We start from the raw sequence: 12,517 nt of genomic DNA on the forward strand, positions 1-12,517 counted from the left end.
GGTTCCCAGCAATCTGGGAACCATTCTCCTGCAGTTCTGACCACGACCTCTCTCTGAACCAATGTAATTTACAGCAAAGTAATCAATAAGTTCTTGAGGCAAATCATCATCATCAACAAGCTCTTCAAAACCAGCCACTGCATCCTGTATTGGCAAGAATGCTAAAGCAGGGAAACAACATATTTTCAAAGCATACTCATCCTCACGATGGTACCTTTGCCTCTCATTGCAGTCAACTACTTTTCTGTAAATGTTTTGGCTTAAGTGGAAAAGACAAAAAGTTACAGAAGCATAACTGAAAGAGGCAATAAAGGCGTTATAAGAAGCCATTTCAAAATCCATCATCACATCTTGAGGTTCAGGTTGCAAATCCTTAAGAATGGAGAAAACCTGAGCGTATGTTTCTTCAGTCTTGCTAGGAAGCAGTGCAAAGACTTGAGGAACACTAGATGTTCCATCTTGACCATGAATGGTAAAGAGCTGCACAAAGATTTTGGGACAATATTTGAAGGTTCCATCAAAACCCCAACTCTTATAGCGGACAAGATCCCTCAACCCCTGAGCAGAGGCAAAGACAAGAATGCGATTCTCATCCTCAATATCAGAATTATGCTGCAAAAAACATCTCTCCCAACTCTAACTTGTTGTACTCTTCAGGAATAACATAGCCAGTGCGAGTCTGGGGAATTGGAGGAACTTGTTGAGCGTCCTGTTGCCACTGCCACATGTAGCGGCTCATAGTAGATGTGGACGGCACATGAGCCAGTGAATGTTCATCCAATTTTAAGAAAACATTAGCCACCAAAGCACGAAAAAATTATTGAGTGGAAGTAGCAACAGCTTTCAGCTTCGCCTTCACAGCCGCAGCAGTCGTGGAATGACTGTGCTCGTTCACACTTTTCACGATAGTGAAGGTTTCGTCCCCTACTGTTGTGTGAACACGAGCCTTGCATGCAGAAACCTCACATCACCAGTATTGCTTGGTTCCATCGGCATTTTTCTTCTGTGCAGCATAGATGAAGTTAAGATCATCAACAAGCTTTTCCCTGCCACAGCTTGATAGGATTGTATGCGGCATGTTGCTCTGACTGTGGTGGCCCACATACTGAAAAGTAAAAATAAAAAATCGAACCAATGAATGGTAGTCAAGCTAACAACATGATGTATCAAACCATGATTCGAACAACACACTCACACAACATCTCACACACACACATTGATGGTCGGATCTTGTCATAGTAATGGAGTTTCGTAACTAACGCAATGAAAATACAGCCTAGGGGACAAATAACCCTAGGATTCAAATTCTCCAGGGATGAATACCCCGGGGATGAATCAACCGGGACATTTCACCTGGGGACGAATCACCCTAGAACCCTTTTCACATATAATAATGAATATTATCACTTGTATGATGAGGAAATGCAAGCAGAACTAATGTTTCAAAATGGGCATAATGTCATATTGAGTTTCTCTTTAAACAGATTTATAGGAGTACCTACTTGATGCACTTTTCATTATTTTTGTCAGTTCTGTATTTCCATTACAAGTAGAATTCATGTTCCAGTAGTTATTGCATATAAAACTTCTTTCTATATCTTCAATGCCTTCATTGCAATGTCAAAACATTGCATTTCATCTTTCACTCTCCTTTACTCACCTACTTGATCCATTTCACTAGTGTTATGCCTTTCACATTTTCCTATCCATTTTCACTTATGTGTACTTTTCACAAATTCATTGCCATAGTTATCATCACTTGTCCAAAATACCATATACATTTTTTTTTTGCTTCATCATTTATTCCACAATTTGTTCATGTCCTCTTCTGTGTCACTCATCAGAGGTGATCAAACTCATCAATGTTGCTTTGTGCATCTGTCCTGACAGCCCACATATTCCTCTTATGTATTGCCAACTAGTATTTCTGGATCTTTTGTCCTTACTTGTGATGCATATGCTAGTGTGAGAAGAATAGTAATGTATCATACACCTTTCCTAGCTTACATACTTACATTCCTCCCATTCATGGTTCTCTGAATTTCTTACAACATACCTGCTTTGCATTATTATCTTTTACTCTGGCATTTATCTCTTAAACATACATTCATCTTTGCACAGGTTATTATAATTCAAATAGAGTACAGGAGTTCACATTTATTTACTAAATCAAGGGATATATGGCAGGAGAAATTCTGAAGCTAAATTGTATTTAATATTTCAACCAAATACATAAGTTGTTTGGATCAAGCATAATACTTCTGACTCTAACTTTAAATAATTCAAACACATAATCACTTAAGTACTTATAATAATTCATTTATATGACTGTCTTTTTGTCTTTTATACTTATAAATGTAGGTCCATAATATTGAAAGCAACTAACATTTTACTGTTCATTTTGTTTTCCTATATGCAAGTGCTTTGATTTGACTTTTCTTTAGCATTTGTATCACCAGGCATTGATTCCCAGGTGTAGCAGTATTCCTGTACTAAAGTAACAAAATTAGATGAAATTTGCTTGTTGCCTATGGACATCTTGTTATTAAGTAAAACTAATTTTCCTTTTTCATTAAAGGTTTGTTAGTCAATATTGATCCCAGTTTAAAATATATACAGGTTTACAACTAGTCATAAGTATTAAATGATAAAGCTGGGTGCATAAACTAAAACTGCTGCTGGCCTTTGTGACCATCTCCACTTCATTGGCCATAAAGCTTGTAGATAACATCCCTGTAAGGGGCTTCACAGGGCCACCTTGACATTCAGGTTTCCACAGTTTACATTCCCCAGGTTTCCCCAAGTACTTATTTATTGACTAATCTAAAGGAAGGGCGAACAGTTGGGCAAGCTGTGCTGACTGCACAAGCAAGCAGTGCAAGCTGTGCTGACTGCACAAGCTTGCAGGTTTGCAACTAAGCACACTAGTCACTGCATTACAGAGCTGCAATAAATAATATTCCATTATGTAATATGTGGTCACTTATACCTTGAGTAGGATATATTTTCCTCACAAATATCAGAGAATGACAGCTTGGTTATGTCAAAGTTTCTGGTATTTCATATATTACATTATTAGGTGTAAAATACCTTTACATAAAAAGAAGCTGAAAGTTACTTTACAGTAAAAGTACTAAAAAATAGAGAACTTTCAATTACATTTCTTTTTCCTTTTTTTTTTTTTTTTTTTTCCCAGGCACTGTATTTAAAATATGGGCTATTATGGTGTCAACTCATATCATGTCAACTAGACAGTTTTACAAAAGCACATACAATACATCTAATCATACAACAAATTACCATATGATATTTTATGGGCAGTATTACCTTAGGTGTCTGGCATGCAGAAATTATACATTACAAAAAATTTAAAAAATAAAATTAATTAATTAATGAAAATTAAATAATAAAATGTAAATAGAAAAGAAAATAATAATAATTAATTAAATAAAAATATAATAAAATTGGTGTGAGTAGTCTAGCGCATATTGGATGTGAAAGTTGTGACTCAAATGCATCAGCTGTCAGATTGACAAATTAATTATTATTTTGTTTTTTTATTTTTTTTCATTTGAAAATATGGGGATATACTAATTAGCTGAATACTATATGAAACTCTAGACTATAGCACCTATGCATTAAAGGCCACATGACAGTAAGGAAGAGACAAAAAATGGTAAAGGAAAATTACACAAGTGTATTTACTTAGAAAATCACTGACATTAGTGACCAGGGAATGAGATGGGAAAAAGAACAGTAAGAATGTGATATGCATCACTAAAAAGACAATGAAGCAAAATATGAGATATCAAGTCTTGACTAATAATTTTAACTGAGGGAGATGGTTATTCAGTTTTAAATATATATATATATATATATATATATATATATATATATATATATATATATATATATATATATATATATATATATATATATATATATATATATATATATATATATATATATATAAAAGCATAGATGGATCAAAACTGTACTTTGAATGTTAATAAAACCTCTTAAGGCTATTATACACTCCCAGCTTCAACTGACAGCCCAATTGAACTGATGGGCTTGAAAACTGCCATGTGTGCCTACACATTATTAAGTTGTCCTCCATTTTATCCTTAGTCAGTGCCCAATCAGCATCTTGGCAACCATATTTCCTCCCCAACACCTGATGACTGTGCTTCTCATCATACCTGGGGTGCTGACACTTATAGAGGGGGGAAGATGGTGCAAGAAATGGCTGCTGCAGAGGGAAATTTTAATATGTTGTTGATTTTTTGTATCGGTCAAAATATTCATTACTCTTAACTTTCCATAGGTATAGGTATTCCCTGTAAATGTCTATGAATTCACTTCAGAAATTTTGTCATCCCTAAACATCGCTATTGCAAGCACACCTCTGCTTGTATATAACATGACACTTGGTGTAAACGGACACTTGGACTGCAGACCACCCCATACACATGCAAACTGGCCTTCCATTAGTGAGAACTGAAGGGCCAGTTTTTCAAGGTACTTCAGTTCATCAGACCATATTTCTGGCCTGCCATTCATGCAAAATACCCCCTTCATGCTCAAATTGGCTTGAAAAAAACTCGTTCAGTATAGTTTTGTTAGTCGAACTGTCAGTTACAAGAGCGTGTGTATGGCAGGCTTTAAGGAGTTTTGACATGGAAACTGAAATGGACGGAACCTTGGAATTTTCAATAGTTTCTAACACTTTTCACAAAGTATAGTAAAGTACACTAGTTTGCTGTCATATATGCCCTCATTCTCTTTATTAGTATGGGAATTTGCTGAATCTATGTATTCCATTACTTAAGTTTGCCAATTTTAATTATGTTAACAATAAAAAATTTCATTTTTAAATTTTTTATCTTTACAATATACTAACATATTATTTGCATCTTTTATTTCACTGGCAAATAATCAAACACCACATTCAGTTATAATACTGAGGTCTTATTAGATTTGATACTGTATGTTATCACAAATACTGATAAAAAAATAATTTTCAGTACTGAAATATACCTTTTCATATTTGGACTTATTAAAATTTACTGTTGCGTATGTATAATTATCATAAACATAGACAAAATAAGAACATAGTCATACAATTTAATATAATATCAAAATTATACAATTCCAAAGGGAGACCATCACAGATACTGGTATCAATATAGACTTAAAAATTCCTTTGTGCATGGCAATAACAAGCTCCTAGTAAGATACTAGTAAAATACTTCTGTATTTTACCTAAACTTATATACTGGCAACACCAATATTTAGGGATCACTTTCATTCCAATCACACACACACACACAAAGTTTGCAATGATCAGCAGAATTATTTAAATAAGATATAAGATATAGTACATGAATGGAGTAATATATGCAAATATCATGAGACTAAAAATGTGTCAAAGTGGAAGAAAACCCACATAGACATATACACAAGTTTGGAGTGCATGGAGATTTTAGAATAATATATGATTACTCATGACTAAACAAACATATAAATAAGATGTTGAGTTATTTAGCATCCCAGTGGTGTATCATTTAGTGTTCTCAGCTTAGAACTGAGAGGGCACATGTTTGAGTCCTCTAGCTGAGGATTGTGAAGGAAAGATCAAGATACAAAGAATGGCAACAAAAATAGTAGCAAAGTGGAAGACCATGAAGAAAGATCAATAAAAATATACCTGTCTATAATAATAGGAGAGAGAGAGAGAGAGAGAGAGAGAGAGAGAGAGAGAGAGAGAGAGAGAGAGAGAGAGAGAGAGAGAGAGAGAGAGAGAGAGAGAGAGAGAGAGAGAGAGAGAGAGAGAGAAACATATCTAGAACTGATTTTGGCAAGAAATGAACATCAACTGAAGAAAGAAAATACAAAATATATAGACAAAGACAAATTCACATCAATGTAGCTCAGACTGTTAAAAAAGAAAAACTAGTACACACACACACACACACACACACACACACACACACACACACACACACACACACACACACACACACACACACACACAATAACTAACAATACACCACTGTGTTTTATTTATGACAGCAACAAGATAAATATTCCTTTGTACAAACTTCTTAATTTCGTTAAAAAAATAGTTTGTACTCATTTGTACTGCTGTTACAGTACTTTAACATTAATACTCTTAAAAAAGGAACATTGTTGAGCAAGTTTTCCATACAAAAAATACATTATCACACACACAATACAATGAAGTAACAAGCAAGATAACATGTATATCACACATGAACATACTGTATGTCATTTTATGATTACATATGAAATTTCTGTTTATTAATGTGAAAGATTTAAATATGATGAAATTATCATGACAATAAGAAAACTGCAGATGCTTTGTATATTTACGATAATGATTAATAAAATTTCATAATTTTAACAATAATCAATACAATTTCATTATCAAATATACAAGAAAGAAATGTTTCTGTTACAAAATATTAAAATTCACAACACAAATGTAGTTGTACAAATATTGCATATCAGGTTTTCATATATATATATATATATATATATATATATATATATATATATATATATATATATATATATATATATATATATATATATATATATATATATATATATATATATATATAATACTGAAATTTACTCCTGGCTCAGTAAATACTGACAATCACATAAAAAATATGATGAAATATTGTGATTCCATGGAATCAGATAAAAAAAAATTCAGCATAAGTAATGATTACAAAGTGGTAAAAAGTTTTGTATCAGTGTTCTTAGGTGTGAATTGTTTTTATCATAAGATGAATATGTAAAAATGTTCCTTATTTTATGATGGTTTTGAGCGTAAAACAACTCTTAGCATTCCACTATTGGCTTCATAGAATGAATAGCCATGTTTTTGCAGATGTTCCTTGATAGAAGGTTTCAGTACAGCTTGTCCTCCTGCACTGTGAGCACCACGACCTGTTATGAGAGACACTTCCATTTGTCTTATCCCTCGAGCAATCAAGACTCTTTGCCTTTCATGGAGAAATGCCTGAGTTGCACTTATTGCCTCGGGAACATGTAAAAGGTGAAGGTCTAGACAATTGGCATCCTTTCTGTGTGCATTTTGAGCTTCTAATATTTTCTCAGATGCTCGCTGATTGGCCTCACGCAGTTTTTCTGAGTGTAAGTTTCCAATATGAGCATAATAGGCAGCTGCTGTTTTCATTCCTCGTCGAAAGGCTTCCTGTGCTTTTTGGAAAGCTTCTTGACGCTGATGATAATGGGACTGAGCTTCATCTCGATATATCTGGAAAATAATAGAAGATAATATTTAAAATTTTTTTAGTAACAGAAACATGATTTGTTTTATTTTGTATAAGTATCAATCCAAATACTATTAAACATTTTCTCCGTACAGCTAAAACTTATTACTACTCAGAGGCAAATAGGTTCATATTTTACCTGTGGATCATCTGGAACTATTTCAATGTGTTGCTTGGAAGACATCACCTGCTCTTGTTCCTCCAAGCTACTCTGCTGAGCTCTCTCAATCATTTCTTGCTCATATCTGCTCAGTGCTTCTGGTGCAATAACAGTTTTGGGTGTCCCTTGCTCCTTGCCATATCGCTGGTTGAGTCGTTCAACAGTAATAGAATACTTGCAGCCACTTCTGGTGTATTCTTCTTTAAGAGCAACAGGATCTACATGAGGATATTCTTTATACAAACGCTTGAGGTTAAGTTGAGATGAAATAGATGTGTCTTCGTGTGTCCTGTCAGAAAGACTTTCTTGTAATGCTTGCTCAAGATTCATAATTTCTTGAAAGCAAACTGGCTGATCTTCTGGCAAGCTATCATTCACATCATTATCTCTCTTCTCATCCAGGTTAAAGGCAGCATTCTCTTCCTCTTGCAATTTACGTGCAAGAATTTCATCTTGACGTACCAAGCTATCCAAAATTTCTGCTTCGTGCTTGAACTTTCCATCTACAGTGCGTGCCCAGTATTTATGTATCATTTCACAAATTTTAAGAGGAAGAACGACACTACGATCCTCATGAGTCAAATCACCACTGATTTCACAATCCCCAACAGGTCCAAACAGCATGTTCAGCTGAGAGGCAAACAGTGGGTCCATTACTAGTGTTATATATTGTGCTCCCTCTCCCCCTTCCTCAACAGTCTCCTTAACTTCAATGTCAGCGGGAGAATGGTTTCTTTTTCCATGCTGCTTTCTAGTTTTACTTTTCTTTATTTTTGTCATATTTAGGTCACTATATTGCTTACCAGTCAATCTCAAAACACGTTCATCTACTGACTCTGAGAATCCAAATGATTTCTCAATCTCAATTTTTTTTGCTAAATCTTCTGGTAATTGGCTTTGCTTTATCTTTCGTGTCTTTTCATCTGAGAAACTATCACACGGTATGTCATATGTATCTGAAGAAGAATGATAATTCTTTCCATCATCTGTGTTTGTTGTTTCACTGACAGAATCTGTTTCAACATCTGCATCTGTAAGATCTTTTGCTGTAATATCACTTGGATCAGACATTTCATAGCCACTATCAAGAAGAACATTCATGGCCCAATCTGAGTCATGTTTACATTTTTCAAATACATCTCTAAGGTCTTCCTTAGGAATATTTGGGAAAAAGGCAACAAGGGTTTGGAAAGAATTTGCAACTGAACTTTCATATAGATTATCTGTCATTGTCCCTTTGTCAAGTCTTAACCCTCCTTTAGTTAGAGGTCCCTTTTCACTGAAGCTGGAACTGACTGTGGTCACAGGAACATAATGTGATTGTCCAAATATTACTTTTAATTCGTATAAATTATGATCTAATTCCAAAGCTTCAAAGTCAATGGACAGAGTTTGAGTTTCTGCACTTTTGAAGAATGTTTTAGTTCCTTCATAATCTACAACAGTATTACAGTCATTAATTGATACGACATCAGCTTTCCTACAACCACCACTGTTTGGTGACGATGAATTGTTTTTCCGTCTGTGTTTCCTTAACTTAGAAATAGCACCAGTATGAGACTGTGGGTCCTCATCCATGTGATGCTTGGTGGACGTCACCACATTCCTTGAAGGTGAGGATTTTGATGTGCCTTTCTGAGGTGAGTCATGTCTGTCCCATTCAGGGGCACCACCATCAACAGCTACCCAGGAAGCCACTTCGTCATTAATATTCTCACTCAATGTATCAGTTTCCTTCAGCCACTTTGAAGGGTCTCCACCCATCCTTTTTCTCTGAGACCTACATGATTTTGGTATGGAACCATTCTTGTCAGATTCCATATTATCTGACTTAGAATCCCAGTTTGCAGAATTCAATCCTGAATTCACATCAATACACTCCCAAGAGGTTAAACTCTCACTATTTGGCTGCCAATGTGTCGTATCTACAGAAGCAGGCTTGTCAGATTCATCTGGGATAAAGCAGTTAGTTGCAGTACTTTCTTCACTGCCTAAATCTAGTTCATTTTTGTCACTGTTCTCCTTACTTTTATTTGGAGTTAATTTTGCAAAACTATCATGCTTCTGTTTATCATTACCTAGCCCACTGTTTCCATCTTTGACAGAAATAGGATTATTGACATGTTTTTCTTCCTTCACATCTACAGAATTTCTGGACAGGCTGTTAGTTTGTGATTCATTATTAGTTTCTCCAATAAGATGAATGGAAGTAATATCAGGTGAATCCTCATTCTTTGTTAATTTTGTGATGAGAGCTGACAAAGGCTGGCCTGTTTTGTCTTCCATGGTACTACAGAAATCATACATGGCAGAGTCTTCATTGATTGTGTCACATGTGACATTATCTTCAGTCTTAGCAACACCTATGGGACCCTTGTTCTTTATCTGTTTTTTTAGTGCAGATCCAAAGCTTGTCACTAAATCATTAAATTTTTCATCACTAAAATCTTCACCTGCAATCTGAGATGTTAAATTGTCCCATTCTTCTTCACTCTTTGAAAAGTCAATACTTTTACATGCTTCATCTAGTAGAGTCTGTATTTTTATTTCATCATAGGCATCACTTCCACTTTCTAACACATTAGCATGAGTGATATCTGATTTATGCTCCGAACAGTGTGCATGGTCCTCTCTTTTCTCTTCTTTCTGGTCACTGGTTTGTAATGCAAGAGTGAGATCAATGGGAGAGTCCAGGTTTTCAGTAAAAGCATTTACTTCATTTCCTATTTCTTCTGACACAGCAGTGTCAATAATGTTTTTCTGATTATCAGGTGGGGCTTCCTCAATTTTGGCTCCTGACACACTGATATTTTGATCAAAGTGAGAGACTTGCATTTCATTTTTACTGGTGTGAATTGATATTGGAGTAATTTTATCATCATATCCTTCAATAACTACATCTTCATCAGAATCAAAAACCTCTTCTTCCTTCATGGAGGAATCAAATTCACTACTTTCAACAGTCAAACTTTCCTCAGCACTTGGATCTATCACAGGTTTCTTTTTTGTTTTGAAAGGACTACATTTGGAGGCAATGTCTATGCCTTTTGAACTTTTTTCTGTGACATTATCCTCCTTGATTTTTGCTGGAGCATTTCTACTTGGGCTCTGTTGGGTTACCTCTAAACCCTGAAGATCTGCTATTAAATCTTCAAGTTTTACATTTTGCTCATATCTGTCTTTCATCTCTTCAATTTTCTTTGCTGGTACTCCATGTATATTTTTCCTTGCAAGCTCTTTTGAGTTGAGTTTCCATGGAGTGCCCACATCCAGAATGGTTACTTCATAACCATACTGTAAGGCCAACTGCACATACGGCTTCATTTCCCACGCTTGCAAATTTGTGTTGTCAATAATGATAGGAGTCTTGCCCTGCTTTAGTCTTTGTATTGCTCTGTGTTTATTCCACTGATGTGCCTCACCTATCTTAGATGGATCATAAATATATCTTCCATGCTTGTCACAGAAAAAGTCATCTGTGGAGAGGACAACACCAGTAGGACCTTTCATTTCTTTCGCCAGTGTTGTTTTGCCTGAGCCTGGCAGACCCCTCATGAGCACCAGTAGCTTTGTACCTTGTAATATTTTGTTGATGATTTCTTCTTTTTTTCCAGGTTTGCCCTTGCTCTGCTGGCTTTGGGACACAGAGGCAGGCATGGCATCAATTAACTTGCTGCTCATTCCTTGCCGCCACACACTGTGTTTAATGTCCACATCCAAAGCTTTCCAATTAAATGCATTAGGTACAAATTCAGGTGCAAGGACCCACTCAGAGGCATTCAAATCCAGATTAATTCCTGGATTAACACTCTTATTGGGCCTGAGTGGAGAAAAGGATGGGGAGGAGGTTTCACTATCTCCGCCAATCAGGGTGAAAGCACTCAGTGGACTGTTTGCATCTTGCCTCTCTTCCATTAAGGTTTGTTGTAATGTTGAGGGACTGCCATCATGGAAGGCACTGGCTGATGAAGGTACTGTAATTACTAAGGTGTCACTTGTACTATCTGATGTTGTACTCTGAATATTTATTGTGTCTGAAGAATTATCTGCCAGAAGGATTTGGTCAGCTTCATCCTCTGGCGTCATGTTCACTGGATGGTCAGATGGTGGGATGCCTCCTTCCTGTTCTGCCTCGGGTGTGGGGTGCTTCCTGGCCAGTTCCCTCACTATGGAGTCTGCGTTGAGGGTGGAAAGTACGTGGGGAGCCAAATTTTGTTTGTCAATCATACCCAGCAGAGTGTCCGAGGCTGTAGTTACATCCCAATCACATGACTGAAGGATTAGCTTGATAACCTCGTGCTCCACCACTGACCCAAATATCTCCTCGAAGCAGGTTAGCACTTCGCCGTGGTCCCTGCCAGCCATTCTCAAGCACCTCCTCTCAGGCTTAATGGGGAATTTTTGGCCGTAGTAATCTCCTGGTAATACTACTCTCCCGCCAACTCATGACACTGTGGAGGTCAGACACAGCTGGATATAGTTCGCCCTTATCACATGACAACAACAAATCTGCGGGGAAGGAAAACAAACAAGTATAGATGGTGCCGCACAGAAGTATTTGATCCTAAAGAGCGACTAAAAGTACCTTTGTTAACTGCCTCATTTATGCTATTCATTTTAATGTACGCAGTAATTAAACACAGGCTATAGAACAGGAAGATGTGCATATATAAGTAATTTAGATTAAGATAGCTGCTAAATCTAGATATAGATAGATAGAGATATTGCATTAATTAACCTTAATAGTGTTATTACACTGTACAGTACTTACATTTTTCTTTTTTTATTTGTATTGCCTAATAACCACAGATTCAATGCCTACAGTAATATTTTTAAGATCCATGTAACCATATTGGCCTATAACTATATAACTACTATCCTATACCAAAGTTTCCTTTCCATATTGCATAAGAACACCTTGCTCAAATTTCGTTATTTCTAGAAATACAAAAGGCAGCATATTGTAAATGCACAACCATAAGCACAGTTTTTTTTTCAGGAATTTGAGAAAGGAAGAATGAACTACGTT

The 12,517-nt window shown here is 35.9% G+C and overlaps 1 protein-coding gene across 1 annotated transcript; it reads right to left on the minus strand.

Moving 5' to 3' along the window:
* Window positions 1-2,144: 2,144 nt before the first annotated feature.
* Window positions 2,145-12,041, minus strand: LOC135109147 (uncharacterized). Its single transcript, XM_064020272.1, has 2 exons — window positions 7,468-12,041; window positions 2,145-7,312 (listed from the first exon to the last, which is right to left on the minus strand). Exons 1-2 carry the CDS (start codon window positions 11,851-11,853, stop codon window positions 6,845-6,847), a joined length of 4,854 nt encoding a protein of 1,617 aa, XP_063876342.1. The 5' UTR covers window positions 11,854-12,041; the 3' UTR covers window positions 2,145-6,844.
* Window positions 12,042-12,517: the final 476 nt, after the last annotated feature.

This window comes from Scylla paramamosain, chromosome 18 (assembly GCF_035594125.1).
Source record: "Scylla paramamosain isolate STU-SP2022 chromosome 18, ASM3559412v1, whole genome shotgun sequence".
NCBI classification, from domain to species: Eukaryota; Metazoa; Arthropoda; class Malacostraca; order Decapoda; family Portunidae; genus Scylla; species Scylla paramamosain.